At 43.7% G+C, this 16,769-nt stretch overlaps 1 protein-coding gene across 1 annotated transcript in view; it reads left to right on the top strand.

The window, feature by feature from the left end:
* Nucleotides 1-11,272, top strand: part of ldhd (lactate dehydrogenase D) — a 34,357-nt gene extending 23,085 nt beyond the window's left edge. The window contains exons 8-11 of the mRNA XM_033036166.1: nt 4,452-4,579; nt 4,669-4,759; nt 8,608-8,719; nt 10,980-11,272. Coding sequence (XP_032892057.1) covers nt 4,452-4,579; nt 4,669-4,759; nt 8,608-8,719; nt 10,980-11,145 — 497 coding nt within the window. The 3' untranslated portion in view covers nt 11,146-11,272. The remainder of the gene's footprint in view (nt 1-4,451; nt 4,580-4,668; nt 4,760-8,607; nt 8,720-10,979) is intronic.
* The last annotated feature ends 5,497 nt before the right edge of the window (nt 11,273-16,769 follow it).

The raw sequence follows: 16,769 nt of genomic DNA, 5'->3' as shown, positions 1-16,769 counted from the left end.
GCAGGGAAGCAAGGGCAGAGATATTTGTATTATTGGAAGGTTAGAGGGTGGCTAATGCTGTGCTTTTATTTAAGAATAGCTGTAAGGTTTCCCTTCGAGCCCAATATCAGTGGTGGGAAAGTTATTGAGGTGTTTCTGAGAGACAAATGCAAACCTTGATTAGAGAAAGTCAGCCTAGCTCAGGATGTACGAAATTGTATGTCATACTGAGTTTTTATGAAGAGGTAACCAAGAGTCCCAGTGTTGGGCAAGTGGGGCCGAAGGGCCTATTTCCACACTGTAAGACTCGAAGAGGATTTATCAGGACAGGGCAGTAATGGATATGGTCTACATGGATTTTAACAAGATCCTTTGACAATTCTCACATAGCAGGCTGGTTCAGAAGGTAGACCTCATGGGATCCGCAGCGAGCCTGCCATTTGGCTACAAAGTTGGCTTGGTGATAAGTGTCAGAGGGCATCAGTGAACAGTTATTATTCAGATAGGAGGCCACGATTGGTGATGTGCTGCAGAGATTGGCGATGGATCCATTGTTGTTTGTCATCAGTATTAACAATTTGGATGAGAATGTATGTGGCATGGTTAGTAAATATACTGATGACGCCAGAATTGGTGGTAAAGTGGAAAGTGAATAAGGTCATTTAAGATTGCAACACAATCCTGATCAACTGGGAAAGTGAAAAAAATAATTAGCAGATAGCATTTAACTTGGACAAAAGTGAAGTGTTCCATTTTGTGACATTAAACTAGGGAAGGAATTATACAGTGAATGAGTGAATGTCTGTACAACAGAGCCACCTAGGGATACCAGCATGTAGTTCCGTGGTGAAGATGATGTTTGGCATGCTTGCCTTCAACGAGGGCATTGAGTACAATACTAGAGTTGGGACATCATGTTACAACTTTTCAAGGTGTTGGTGAGACCACACTTGGAGTATTGTGTGGAGTTCTGGATGCCTAGCTATGGTAAGGTAGTCATTAGCAGGAACAAGATTCACAAGGATATACTGGGACTGGAGATCTTGAATTATAAGGAAAAACTGGATGGGCTCAGACTTCTTTTCCCTGGTGCGTGGAAGATTGAGGGGTTACCAAAGTGATTTATAAAATCATGAGGGTGTAAATAAGGTGGATGATCACAGTCCTTTTCCCAGGATAGGAAGTCTAAACCGGGAAGGCTTAGATGTAAGATGAGAAGGGAATGCATTTAAAAAGAACATAAGGGTGACTTTTTCCACACTGCCCTGCCATGATCCATCCTCTTTGAGTCTTGCCGCTTGGATATAGGCCCTTCAGCCCCACTTGCCCACACTGGGACTCTTGGGTATCTGGAACAAGCTGACAGAAGAAATAGTAAAGGTGGGTACAATTACAGTATTTTAAAATACGTTTGGACAGGTACATGGATAGAAAAGGTTTAGGTCGATAAGGGCCAAACACAGGCAATTGGGACTAGTTTGGTTGGCATGGACAAGTGGGACCAAGGGATCTGTTTCCCTCCGTACAACTCTATTTTTAATTTATTACTGATTTAATCTAACTGATATATTCCCAGTATTTTAGCTCTTTCACCTTTATAAAATAGATAGATAGATAGAATCTTTATTTGCCACGCAACCAGGGTTGGAGGTATTTGGGTTCGGTACATGATGGTACACTGCTTTAGTCACATTAACACATATAACAACACAGATCATAGTAATAAAGTGCATCCATACCACATCACAAATCACAAATCTCACCAATAGAACATAGTGCAAAAGAACAGACAAAGACCATAGACAAGACACTATATACATCAAGAGTCCTTAGTGTTGTCTGTTATTGGAGGGAATTGAGTGTTCTTATTGCTGAGGGGAAGAAGCTGTTTTTAAAACGGGTGGATTTTGTGGCAAGTGACCTGAGGCGCCTCCCTGAAGGGAGAGACTGGAAAAGGTGGTTTGATGGATGGGAGGGATCCGAGATTATCTTTATTGCCCGTTTTGAGGTACGTTGGAGGTAAATGGAATGGATTGAGGGGAGGGGGGAGTTAATGGTACATGGATAGAAAAGAGTAAGGATAGAGTTGTACGGAGGGAAACAGATTCCTTGGTCCCACTTGTCCATGCCAATAATGTTAACACTTGCCATGCTCCGATCTGCATGAATTTTCATAATCTACAGAATATTGGAAGGTGTGAACCATTGATCCACTATTTACGTGCTACCTCCTTTAAAAGGCTGGAATGCAGATTATCGGTGCCTGGAGATTTATCAGTTTTTAGTGCATTTAATTTCTCCAGCGCCATTTTTGTGCTTAACTAATTTCCTCTTATTCCTTCCTTTCATTTGACTCTTGACTCCTCAACATTACTGGAATGTTAATTTATGTTGTCTTCAGTGAAGAAAGAACTTGCTCTGCCATTTCTATGTTCCCCATGATAAATTCTCCTGTTTCTGACTCTAATGTACTAACTTATACTAGCTTCTAATTTTCTAGCCCAGACAGAGGCCGACAAAGGCAACCTAAACTGAAGTACTGTTCCCTGACTGATAGCAGGGGCAGGTGAACTTGTCCTGTCCATTATTCAAAATAACTCAACAACTTACCTGAACATTTATCAATCTTTATTTCTCAGTCTGAGGCACAGATATAACTCATCCATTTTTTTTCTTAATGAAACCTGCAATTAATTTGGATACTTCCTCTAATCCTGGTTGATATTAACTATTTAAATTGTTCTTGTGTAATTTGCATAACATAAAACCTCTGGGATAAAGCAATGTATGCTGAAAATACTGTGCAGATTGGGCAGCATCTGGGGAGAGAGAAATGGTTCTGATGAAAATTTACTGACATTAAATGTTAACTCTCTCCATAGTTACTGCCTGACCCATCGAGCATGTTTTTATTCCCAGATTCATGTTCATAAATTATATAGGAGAAGAATGAGGCCATTTAGCCCATTAATCATGGCTGATCCATCTTTCCCTCTCAACCGCATTCTCCTCATAACCCCCGACACCCATACTAATCAAGACCAAGATTCAGGATTCAACCCGTACAATTCCTCACACCTCTGTTGTTTTGCTTCCATGCCACACCTGGTGGAAGTTTACCTGTGTGTTGAAAAATTACCAGCAGCGAGTTAAAAAAATGTTTTGTGCAGTGAATTGTTACAATCTGGAACCTACACCTTAACAGAATGATGAAAGTGGGTTCAATAATTATCTTCAGGAGAAAAGAACTGAAGGGAAAAATGTGTAGCGTTCTGGGAAAAGGATAAGACAGTCGTGCTACTTGATTGTCTCCCATGGGTTTGAAGTTCCAGTGATGTGGAGATACAGTGTTTGGAATTCATCTAAATCTGAAAATACAGATGCTCCCCTACTTACATAATAGGTGACTTGCATAAACTCGCACTTACTTAAGCAATTATTTCAGCCCACTGCTTTATTTCTGAGTTGCGTGCCTCGGTAGCAGTGTGTTATGCCTGTTGCATGCGGCTGTTTGCACAAGCCAGTCAGCTGTTCTTGTCGATGCTACCACGTGGCCTCTACTGCGAATAGTAAATTTATGCCAGCGCAGTAGCGCGTCCATTTCCAACTTACTTAACACCTGTCCTACGCAACACCTGTCCTACGCAGCACCTGACCTAAACAACACCTGTCCTATGCAGCATCTGACCTATGCAGCATCTGACCTAAACAACACCTGTCCTATGCAACATCTGACCTATGCAGCATCTGACCTATGCAGCATCTGACCTATGCAGCATCTGACCTAAACAACACCTGACCTATGCAGCATCTGACCTATGCAGCATCTGAGCTACCCAAGGGTCTGCGGGATGCAAGTCGGGGAGCATCCGTACAGATCGCCAACATTGCAATATTGTAGAATTTTCGCTTGGTTCAGCCCACACCCGCCCCCAACTCCTCGTCTCGTGTTGCTGCCTTTACCAACTGTTCTGTGGTTCCAGTAAAGCTCAGGGGCTGAATTCTACAGTGGATATTTGGGCCAGGAACACCTTACGGCTTTTGATGATTCTGAAAAGTCTCTGATAATATTTAAAACAGATCAATTGGATTATTTTTTTTAACTCCATAAAAAGTGATAAATTCTAAATTTGTAGGAAGATAAAACAATGAATCTGCTTCCACCTTATTAATCAAGGTCAGAGATCCTTTACAAATTGCTGAGACTGTACTCTTTCTCCAGCCATCCCTGGACCTTCGCCTGGTCCCAGCCATCAGTGTTGTGTTGCACAGCAGAGCCAACAGGCCAGACCTCCAGCTGTCTCTGGCCAGGGAGGAGTACATTTTGACTACATTGATACTTAGTCTTCAGTTAGTTCAACACAAAGCAAAGGATCAGAACAACAGAGCTCATACCTGCCCACAAAACCCTCTGGTCTGTATTACTCAGTGGGATGCCCACCATGTCATATTTGTCTTTGTTTGCTTCTCAGACGAAATAATGAAGGCAAACAGGGGCTCTGATTATATTTGGGCCAAAGATCAAGAAGCTCGGGATAAGCTTTGGCAAGCACGGCACAACGCGTGGTACGCTGCACGTGCCCTGCGGCCGGGCTGTAAGGTGAGGCAGCTTTGGCCGTCACTTCCACAATTTCAAACAAACTTTTCAGACGTGTCAAACTGACCGACAATTCTCCCTTATTTTTGAAGGCTTATTCTACAGACGTGTGTGTTCCACTCTCAAAGCTACCTGAAATCATAGTGGCTACTAAAGATGACCTGATACAGTCAAAGCTTACAGGTTGGTGGTTGCCAAACAGTTTGCCAACACTTGCATCCTAGGGTCCACTGCCAATTTTAGATTCATCCCCTGGGATTGATGTTGTCAATGTTGTTCAGTATTACATTGGGACATGAGTGTTTAACCCCAGTGTACCATGTAATTCAATGTCGTGAATGAATGAACTAACGCTTTTGTTGATTTCCCATGTCAGTGCAGAATAAGGAAACGTTTCTTCAAATGTTGCTCAGCCTTATCAAAGCATTGGTCCTTGATAAGAGTGCCAGGGTAGCCATTATAGTCTGAAGAAGGGTCTCGACCCAAAATGATACCTATTCATGTTCTCCAGAGATGCTGCCAGACCTGCTGCAGACTCCAGCAACTTGTGTCCTTCCAGTTAGTAGCCTAGTTGCTCAGGTACCTGGGAAACAGTGAAGTAAAAGATCTAAAATAATCCAAGATAAAATGGGTACTCAAGTACGTATGCATATTATCACATGTGAAACCTGTGAACATTAATTTTAAGGAATAAACGACTTTATAACAAGTTAAAATAACTCAGTTAAGGCATTTTAATTGTTTGGGGGCATCAAAGAAATCTGAAGCCAATGGACATCTGTTACCAACAGAGCCATATAACCATATAACATATAACAATTACAGCACGGAAACAGGCCATCTCGACCCTTCTAGTCCGTGCTAGAGCCGATGGCTCTGGTATTATATTTAATTCACATGTTTAATCAATAATGTTTTATTATTAATGTTTCATGTGTCATTCCCAACTGTCACTGTATGTCATGTTGTCACTTGCGGGCGGATTTCCATGTATGTGAATACTTGGCCAATAAACTTATTCATTCATTCATTCACATCAGGGGGGGTGGATGGAGTCATACCTTGATAAGGGGAAGGTGGTAGTAGTTGTGAAGGTCACTATCCCAGCCCAAGGTGTGTGTGAGTTCTAAAATACCCCAGGTCCAATTATCTACATCAGTAACTTTCTACCAGAAGGTCAGAAGTAAAAATGTGTTCTTACAATTACACTATATTCAAATCCATTTCCTCAACAAATGAAGCAGTTCAAGCCTGAATATAACAAGACTGGGTCAACGTTCAGGCATGGGCTGATAACATTGGTGCGACACAAGTGTCAGGCAATGCCCATCTCCCACAAGAGAGAGTCTGATTATTGACCCTTGACATGCAATTTTACAGTCCAAACCCCAGCCGTCAATTGTCAACATTGTCCAGAATCTCATTTGGAACAATGCCGAAACCTGAAAGAGTAGATCTGGGCTTGGTATCCTGTGATAAGTAATACCTCTCCTGATATGCCACAGCGTTTTCACCACCAGTAAGGCAGAAGTCAGGTGTATGATGATGGAATACGCTCCGCTTGCCAGGATGAATGTACCTCAATGTGTTGTGAGAATTTCCGCACCATCAGGATGTTGTAGCCCACTTGATTGGCACTCACCTAGACATTCGTTCACTCTAACACAAGTGTGCAGTGACTACCAGTTACTCACCCAGGCTACTGTACCAGCCCCTCCCAAACTCAGGACCACTACCACCAGGAAGGATAAGGGCAGCAGGTACAAGGCTCTAGCACCATCCATACTCTTTCTTCAAACAGCACACCATCCTCATTTGGAAATAAATCACTAGTCCTTCATCGCTGGGCCTAAATCCTGGAAAGCAAGAGGAGGGACTATGGTAATATTCAAAGACTGCTTCTACGGTCCTTCAAAGGAAGAAGGGTCTGAAGACTCATGATCCTCAGGAAGAAAGAAGCCTCATCTGTCTTAAATGGGCAGTCCATTATTTTAAAAATAAGCCCTAGGTGCTAGATTATCACATAAGAATTATCCCCTCCACATCGACCCTGAACCCTCAGGATCCCACATGTTTCAATCATGTACTTCTCACTCTTCTAAACTCCTAAAAGTTACACACCTGGCCTGTAAAGTCTTATTCTCTGAAAACATTCACCCATTCTGCCACAGACGGCTGTGGAGGCCAAGTCAATGGGTATTTTTAATGTGGATATTGACAGATTCTTGATTAGTAAGGGCGTCGGGCGTTATGGGGAGAAGGCAGGAGAATGGGGTTGAGAGGGATGAGTATATCACCAAGAGTGAATGGCGGAGTAGACTTGCTGGGCCAAATGGACTAATTTTGCTCCTATAACTTATGAACTTATTAGTATTGTAAACCTTCCCTGAACTGCTTCCAGAACATGAAATAAGGAGGCCAGTTGCTAAACACTTTAACTCCCCCTCCTATTCCCACACTGACCTCTCCTTCCTGGGCCTCCTCCATTGTCAGAGTAAGGCACTGTGCAAATTGGAGGAACAGCACCTCATATTTCGCTTGGGCAGCTCACACACCAGCGGTATGATTATTGACTTCTCTAACTTCAGGTAACTCTTGCTTTCCTCTCTCTCTCTCCATCGCCCCCCTTCCCAGTTCTCTGGCCAGTCTGACTGTCCCTGATTACATTTTATCTCTGTTTGCTTTGTTGTTAACTTCTCCTAGCTAACAATGATCTATTCTACATTTTCCTTGATCTGCACTCCCCTTTGATGTCTCGTTCTCACACCTTGCACTTCCTTATCTCCTCCTCCCCTGACTCTCAGTCTGAAGAAGGGTCTCGACCCGAAACGCCACCCATTCCTTCTATCCAGAGTTGACACCTGTCCTGCTGAGTTACTCCAGCATTTTGTGTCTCTCTTCAGTTTAAACCAGCATCTGCAGTTCCTTCCTACACAGGTGAGTTTTATGCACTATAATCTTGTGGCAAATGCCATATTTATCTGAGTCATGACCTCTCCTCCCAGGTAATCAATTCCCTGCAATAAATGATAACATTTGAGAGCTTTTTCAGTTACTTGCTGGCTTTTTACAAATTATCTCAGAACTTTGCAATCTTTCATAATTAAGACAACTTTCAGCTTTCTCACTTCATACTTAATTTACCAGATCTACAGCCGCTCTATTAAACCTTTCTATATGCACTTGTAACCCATGTTTTTGTCCTGTTCACGACTCACTTACCTGCCTATCACGGTTGCATCAGGGAAATTTAGCAACACACATTTTGTGCTTTCATCCAAGTCATTCAAACGAGTTGTAAAAGGTTAAAGCCTAAGCTCTGATCCCAATGGCACAGCACTCACATCATCTTGCCAGCCCGTACAAGAGGCATCTATTCCCACTTTTCATTCCCTGTTCGCCAGCCAATGTTCTATTCACAACAAGATGTAGACTCGTTCACTACTCCCAGTCAAAAACCCATGAGCCCAATCCATCAACCAATGGCCAAACCAGCAGAAGGCAGGCCTTGGCTTCCAATCTGGCTACTGGCAACAAGCAGCTGAGGAAGAGGAATGATGATGGGCAGATGTGGCAGGGAATTCCATAAATGGGAGAAGTGTGAGGGTGGTGGATGGGAGGAGGTGGTTCGTTGGGTGAGGGTGAAGGAGAGATAGAGGAAGGGAAGGAGGATAGGTGAAGGGGAGAGGGCAGAGAGAGAGAAAGAGAGGTACCGAGGAAGATGGAGATGAAACCTGGAACTCCCTTCTGATAAACAATTGAAACCTTTGTTGGATATAAGTATAATGAGATGTGGAGAAATGGTAAGAGAATGATTTGAGATACAGAATGTTCCGTGTTCTTCAATGTTTTTATGAAAAAAATGAAACATTGTCTCTAAGCATGGTCAATGACCTTGATTGGAATCTCGTTGAACTCAATGTCATCAAGGCTTCAATGTGTATCAATTTTAAATGCGTTCTTGATTTTTCTATCTGTCTTCATTGCATTTTATGCAATACAACTAATCAATCATCTGATTCCAATTCAAGGACCTATTGTAGGTCATGTAGGAGATGGCAACTTCCACTGCTTGATGACGATGGACCCAAGGGATAAGGATGAGGAGAGAAGGGTGAAAGGGTTTACTGACAGATTGGCCAGGTAGAGTAACAATATTTTACTTAGACCATATGCAACAGAGGATGGACAAGGTCATAGAGAACTCAGGAGACATGTGCCTCAAGCTCATTTTAACCTCATTATGCTCTCCATGCACTCCAGTTTCCTCTCTCTACCCAAAGATTAGCTGGTTGATTTGAGAATGTAAATTACACGTAGTGTGAATGTCTGGGTGGGGGTGGGGGGGGGGGGGGGTGGGGATGGTTGATGGGCATGAGAGAGAGAATCGGTTGCAGGAAAATTAATGCGGATTAAGGTGTGGATGGGATGATGAGATTGCTCTGCCAGCCAGTATAGATGGGCTGAGTGATCTCCTTCTAGGTCATATGGATTAGCATCATGTTTATTTTCAGTCCTATACAAAAAGGTACACCATACTCGAGGTATGATCGGATTAAAATACTGTATATATTTGACACAGTTTTGTTCAATTAATTTAGCTGTAAGCCTACATGTGCCTCACTTTGATGTTTCAGAGATTTTACATGAAGTATTGATTATAACATTCTCAGATCTCATCCAAGTACACAATGCGCCTTGTGGTTGCATTTTAAATATTAAAGTTTCACCTGCCCTCAACTGTTGGACCATTTATAGATTGGTCTAACAGTTGGTCTCAAGAGATTTCATCTGCCTCTTCCTCAGACTGCCAGCCACTTTACTGACCTTGGCTTTTTTTAAACTATAAATCCTCTGACAAATCCCCAAGAGTCTTTGTTTTCACCAGTTTAAGCCTTGCTTGAAACCTGTTTTGATGCTACACTCAGTAAATCTACAGATTGTCTTTGTTAATGTCGAGCCTATCTCCATGGAAATGCGTCCTCATGAAAAGTGAAATAAATCCAATTAGGGTTTCTGGTGAATATTTCAGACGGCAATTCTTGATTTTTTTTACACAAGACATCTGCGACTAGAAATTTGAAGGAGTGTAGAAATGGGCTAGAATGATGGCAGTTTCTTCCAAGGGAGTGATTTGCGTGTGTACACGATACTCGAGGGGTCTTGCGCACAAGCAACACAATTGCCTTGTATCTTTTTACCTGGGCAATCCTTTACCATGGCGGGAACAATGGTCGCCAACAAGAAACACCACCTCAGTGGGTGGGGATGAATCAAGTAACTGTCATTGGGAGTGATGAGGCAGATCCCAGAATTGGATCCATCATTTCTCGGTCTAGTGGACTTATAAACATGAGTGTAGTTGGGCTCATACCTCAGGGAAGGATGATTCGCCCAGAGCACTGGAGATATCGGGTCCATTGTAGAATACCCCATTAGCAAGCTTGGAGACAGTCTCTTTAAGTAGTTCCTGCTGCACCAGCTCACACTACAGCAACCTGCAGCCTTTAAACTGGTACCAGTGATTCTGGTCAAGGCCCACACTGTCTCTCCAATGTCTATTTGTCCTCCAGTGTTGCAGCCTTGACATCAAAACTAAACATGCGGACTGTTCAGAGTTACAGAGACATAACGCAGAAACAGACCCTTCAGCCCAGTGAGTGTATGCTGCCCCCTCTGGCGTCCATTTGTATGCACCCTATACTAATCCTACTTATTCATTTTGATTTGACTTTAGTTTAGAGATACAGCCTAGAAACAGGCCCTTCTGTCCACCGAGTTCTCGCCGACCTGTTCACACTAATTCTGTGTTATCCCACTTTCTCATCCATTTTCTATACACCAGGGACAATTTACAGAGACCATTTAATCTACAAACCCGCATGTCTTTGGGATGTGGGAGGAAACTGGAGCACCTGGAGAAAGCCCACGTGGGTCACATGAAAAATGTACAAACCCCACAAAGACAGCACCTGAGGTCAGGGTGTCCAGCGCTGTCAGGCAGTAGTTCTACCAGCTGTGCCACTGTGCTGCCTATTCTCACATTCCCAACAATCTCCCCCCAGATTTTGCCACTCTGACATAAAATGGGTAATTTACCACATGTGGATTCACCTATCAACATGCAAGTCTTGTAAAATGGGAGGAAACCAGAGCACCTGGAGGAAACCCATGGTCTATAGTATCAGGGGGAATATGCAGACAACACACACAGGGTGGAACCCAGGGCAAGGTGAGGCAGCAGATCTACAAGCTACACCATCCAATATCACTCTATCCATGTACTGGGTGAGACTTTGGTACCTCATCCACTTAAAAAATGGGCACCTGCACTGCTTTGAAAGATATTTGATTGTAAGGGATTAGCGGGCTGAATCTGGCCTTCTGTTTCAATCTTACACAGGCGAGCTCTGGCCATGGATGGCACCTGTACTGGGGAGCACGGCATCGGCTTGGGCAAACGGCATCTCCTGACTGAAGAAATTGGTGCTGTCGGTATGGAGGTGATGAGAGGAATTAAGGCTGCATTGGATCCAAAACAAATTATGAATCCTGGCAAAGTGGTGTAGAGCATTTGAAAGGGAATATCCTTTCTCTGGCCAAAGATTTCCACCTCCCAACAATCTGCGAGTTGGAATGTGAATGGGATTTATAAATGGACACACAGAACTTCCTTATAAAGCCAATGCATGGGTAGTATGTTTCCCACCAAGAGTGAGTTCCTGACATTGGCTCCAACACTAAGTACATCTGCTTGACAGATAAAGTTCACTCCAGTTTTCACTCGAATAATTGATCAGTTGATTTGATGAAAAATGAAACTTTGCTTTCAAATTGTCAACTTGATGGATGCAAGACATGAACATAAGTTTTAAAATACAGGAGCATGCTTGACCAGTCCCCACTAGATGTTTCAAATGATTCTTGTTCCGGGAGAGATCAGAGGCACATTTTAATCCCCAGATGCCATTTTTTTTTCCCTTTTAGATAACAGTTTATTTTTCGATTTGGAAAATGTTTAATATATGTCGTGCTCTGATTATTTTGCTCTATGTAAGAATGAAAAACAATATTGAATTACATTCCCTATTACTTCACAGAAAATTCAGCTGTTAAACAAGAAATCATATTTCCCGTCATGAATGCAAACATTACTGCCGGACATGGTGACTTAACGTTTAGTCAATGTTCCCATGCTGACCAAGGGCCAGTCTACACCTGTCCACGTTAGGCCCATATCCCTCTAAATACTTCCTATCCCTGTACCTGTTCAAATACATTTAAAATGTTGTATAATACCTGCCTCAACTACCTGCTCGGGTAGCTCGATCCCTTAACTATCACCCTCTGTGTGGAAAAGTTACCTCTCAGGATCCTATTAACACCTTAAACCTATGTCCCCTGCTTCTTGATTCCCCTACTCTGGGTAAAAGACACTGTGCATCTACCCTATCAATTCCCCTCACAGTCTTATACACCTCTATAAGATCACTACTCATCCTCCTGTGCTCCAAGGAATAAAGTCCGAGCCTGTGCAACCTCTCTCTGTAGTTCAGGCCCTCAAGACCTGGCAACGTTCTCATATATCTTCTCTGCACTTTTCCAGCTTGACAATATTCTTCTTGTAGTAGAGTGACCAAAACTGAAGGCGGTACTCCAAATGTGGCCTCACCATCTTGTACAGTTCTAACATAACATCCCAACTTCTATACTCAATATCCTGACTGATGAAGGCCAATGTGCCAAAAGCCTTCTTGATCATTCTATCTATCTGTGACGCCGCTTTCAAAGGAACTATGTACCTGCACTGAAGAACAGTCTGAAGAAGGGTTTCGGCCCGAAACGTCGCCTATTTCCTTCGCTCCATAGATGCTGCTGCACCCGCTGAGTTTCCCCAGCAATTTTGTGTACCTTATGTACCTGCACTCCTAGATCCCTCTAGTCTACAACACTCCCCAGGGCTCTGCTACAAACTCGCTGTAACTCCTACCTATGAAGCTCTCATTCTCATGGATGATCTTGAGGTCGTCCATCTGCAGCTCTGGTGCTCTGATGCTACACTTGAACACAATTGCCACAAGTGTCGACACTAGCAGTTACCCTGATTTCCCACATCCAGCAGCAGGAATATTGTACCATCTACCGACCAGCACTACTCTGCTAAAACCAAGAGAAAGAAAAGCACAATAATCACACAAGAAACAGCAGGCTGTATCTCTACCTCCTGTCCCCCTCAGCTCAGCCTCCTCTTCAGCCCACAGCAATTCTCCATGCAGTTTCTTTCCCAACATGGCCGCTCGCAAGAGCCCCCTGCGTGACACATCTTCTTCTTGTTTCTTCTCCTTTCCCCTGTGACCTCCAGCTCAATCGCCCCTCTCCTGCCTTATTTAAAGGCACGTTCTAAAAGGCAACCAGGATACTTTGAGTATCGGTGGAACGATCACAAAAGCAAGGTACAGCACTTAAATGGCAGAAATGGATTAGACAATAGGTGCAGGAGTAGGCCATTTGGCCCTTCCAGCCAGCACCACCGGATTGTGGGCTGTGTACCAGGGTTTTGAGTTTCCACCAGCAAGGAAGTTCAGACTATCTCCTCAAATGGTTGGTAATGTCAGTCTCTGGTGCGGACAAGTGCTGAAAAGGTCTGCTTGTGCCTGGAGGACCACATGGCATTGCGCAACACAGATTTCCCAAAGTAAAACTTTTTACTGCACTCTCGAGCCAAAGCTTAACACCTACTGCAGTTTTTTACTACACTCACGAGGTGTTCCTGGATTTGGAGAATCTAAGCACAGGTGTCTTGTGCAACATTAACTCAATTAAAATGGAGAAACTGAAAACTATAGGAAGCAAATGTCTTCCATTGTGTTTATGAACTCGACCAATTGAAAACAGAGCAACACCAACTAATAATTTTCTTTCAGAGTCAATTGTTGCATTTGGCAATGTTGGAAATGGCATAAAGAATATGGCTATGCAAAAAGCAAAATTCCTGTTAAAATTACTGGAGAAGTGACATTGCGTGGGATGGGAATTGGTCAGCAATGAGTGAAATGAATCAGGGTCCTGAAATGAAATGACTTTTAAATTAACCTGGAGGATCTGATATGTTCCTGCCTTGTTGCACAATTTAATAAACTGGAACATCTGATATATGGTGATCTTGCATAGACAGCGTCACACATGACAATATCCAATGCCAATCCTGAATCGTTCGTAAATTTAATTATTTTAAATCCAAATCTGTTAAAAATGGTGTAAAACGCCACGTGCTGGAGTAATTCAGCGGGTCAAGCAGCATCGAGGGAGGGAATGAACAGGCAGCGTTTCGGGTCATGACTTCTTCAGACTGAAGATGATGACTCGCTGAGTCCCACCAGCACATTGTGTTTTGCTAAAGAGTCCAGCATCTGCAGTTCCTTGTGTCTACAGTTAAAATTGTACAAACCTGGCACAATAAACTTTAATTTCTGAATCAAAGTATACTGAAATATTTTTTTGCACACAGGTAATGAAATCAGTTCATAGGTTCACAAGTCATAGAAGCAGTAGTAGACTTTTCAGCCCATTGAGTCTACTCCACCATTCAAACATGGCTGATCTATCTTCCCTCTCAACCCCATTCCCCTACCTTCTCCCCATAACCCTTGACACCCTTACTAAATAAGTATCTATATCCAGGGCTGTCAGTTGGCCCAGCGGGAGGTGAGCTGGGATTAGCTGAAGAATTCAATTTCCTTGAAATTTGCAGAATAGTGAAAGGCAATGGAATTCTTCAACCAACCCCAGGTCAACTCCTGCCGGTTCAACCGACAGCTTCGGACCGACAACCCCACCGGCCCCAGGCCCACAACCAGCACAGAGAAGAAGCGGCAACTCCAGCTCAACCCCACTCCCCGACGGGCCGGGGACCGCCAGCGGCCAACCCTCCCGGTGCCGGCGAAAGCCGAGCACCAGCCATACACACAAAGCACTGCAGCAACTCAGCCTCCTCCCAGCGCCGGCTACAAGCCCGGCCCGACACCTCCGGCCACCTCTGGACAGGGACGGCCCAGCAGCAACACAACAGACCCGGGCACGGCACCGACGAGCACGATCTCGCTCTCTCACCAAAGCATTAAGCAATAAAAACAACAAAATAATCTTAGCTTTTAACAAAGGACCAATAAATACACCTATTTCATAGTTTGAACACAGTATTTTCTTACCGAGAAGAGTCAGAGCTGAAAAAACTGAAGAAATGAAGGTCCACTGCTTTCCAGGACTGTTTATGCATAGTGACCTTTGACTTGGGCATGCGCAGTCGGAATACCAAACTCACTTATTGCAGCCATCTTTAGATTATGCTTGTTTTGGGGACTAGTCCCCTTCAGTTTTCTCTTCAGCATATAAGTCATGCTCAATTGGCTTGAGATCGGGTGATTGACTTGGCCACTCAAGAATTGACCATTTTTTAGCTTTGAAAAACTCCTTTGTTGCAATGTTTGGGATCATTGTCTGGCTGTAGAATGAACCGCCAGCCAATGAGTTTTGAGGCATTTGTTTGAACTTGAGCAGATAGGATGAGTCTATACACTTCAGAATTCATTATGCTACCATCAGCAGTTGTATCATCAATGAAGATAAGTGAGCAAGTACCTTCAGCAGCCATACATTCCCAGGCCACAACACCCCCACCACCATGTTTCACAGATGAGGTGGTATGCTTTGGATCTTGGTCAGTTCCTTCTCTCCTCCATACTTTGCTCGTGCCATCACTCTGATATAAGTTAGTGTCCGTCTCATCTGTCCACAAGACCTTTTTCCAGAACTGTGGTTGCTCTTTTAAGTACTTTTTGGCAAACTGTAACCGGTCCATGTTATTTTTGCGGCTAACCAGTCATTTGCATCTTGCAGTGAAGTCTTCTGCGGACAGTCGTCATTGACAAATCCACACCTGGAGAGTGTTTCTGATCTGTCGGACAGGTGTTTGGGGATTTTTCTTTATTATAGAGAGAATTCTTCTATCATCAGCTGTGGAGGTCTTCCTTGGCCTGCCAGTCCCTTTACGATTAGTAAGCTCACCTGTGCTCTTTTTCTTCTTAATGATGTTCCAAACAGTTGCTTTTGGTAAGCCTGAGGTTTGGCTGATGTCTCTAACAGTTTTATTCTTGTTTCTCTGTCTCATAATGGCTTCTTTGACTTTCATTGGCATAACTTTGGTCCTCATGTTGATAAACAGCAATAAAAGTTTCCAAACTTGATGGAAAGACTGGAGGAAACACTCGGCACTGAGAGCTCTCTTATACCTACATTAGGGAGGCAACTAGAAACATAGAAAATAGGTGCAGGAGTAGGCCATTCGGCCCTTCGAGCCTGCACCACCATTCAATATGATCATGGCTGATCATCCAACTCAGTATCCTGTACCTTTTAATTACCTGTAATTAAACACACCTGAGCAATTACAAACACCTGTGAAGCCATGTGTCCCAAACATTATGGTGCCCTGAAATGGGGAGGGACTATGTATAAACACAGCTGTAATTTCTACATCGTGAAACCAAAATATATAAAAATATCCTTTAATAAAATCTGACAATGTGCACTTTAACCATGTGTGAATTTTTCTATTACAAATCTCAAATAGTGGAGTACAGAGGCAAATACATAAATCTTCTTCTTCGAGTCCGTTGCAATCTCAGATGTCGTTCTGCCAGTATCTGGCGCAGGTCACAGCTGGTCGGGTCGGTTCAGCCAGGTCCTGGGGGCTGCACTGGGGGGCGTCGTCACACTCCAGTAGGTGGGACATTGTCTGTACTGCTCCACAGCTGCATGTGTCTTCTGCCTGGTAGTTCCATGCTTTCATAAGTGCTTTGCACCTCCCCTGCTCCACTCGTAATCTGTTGAGGGTCTTCCAGGTTGGCCATAGGAGGTCGTACCCGCTGGCGAGGCATTCAGTCAGAGTGATTCCTCTCTCCATCCAGTCGTGGGCTCGTGTGTTGAGCTGGTTCCATTCATCTTTCCAGATGTTGGTCCTTGCTGTTTCTTTGGTTGTCTGGAGAGGTGGGACTGTCTGCAAGAAACTGGCTCTGGATTTCAGTCGGGGTGGAGGTGCTGTGTGTCCGTGCAGGGGTGCCTGGTATCGATCTCCTGTGCTCTCCGCTCGTCTTGGGCGACGATGGATCGTCTGATATGGGGGGGGGGCAATACC

The sequence above is a fragment of the Amblyraja radiata genome, chromosome 17 (genome assembly GCF_010909765.2).
Source record: "Amblyraja radiata isolate CabotCenter1 chromosome 17, sAmbRad1.1.pri, whole genome shotgun sequence".
Taxonomy (NCBI): Eukaryota; Metazoa; Chordata; class Chondrichthyes; order Rajiformes; family Rajidae; genus Amblyraja; species Amblyraja radiata.
This window is presented reverse-complemented; position numbering and strand designations above follow the sequence as displayed.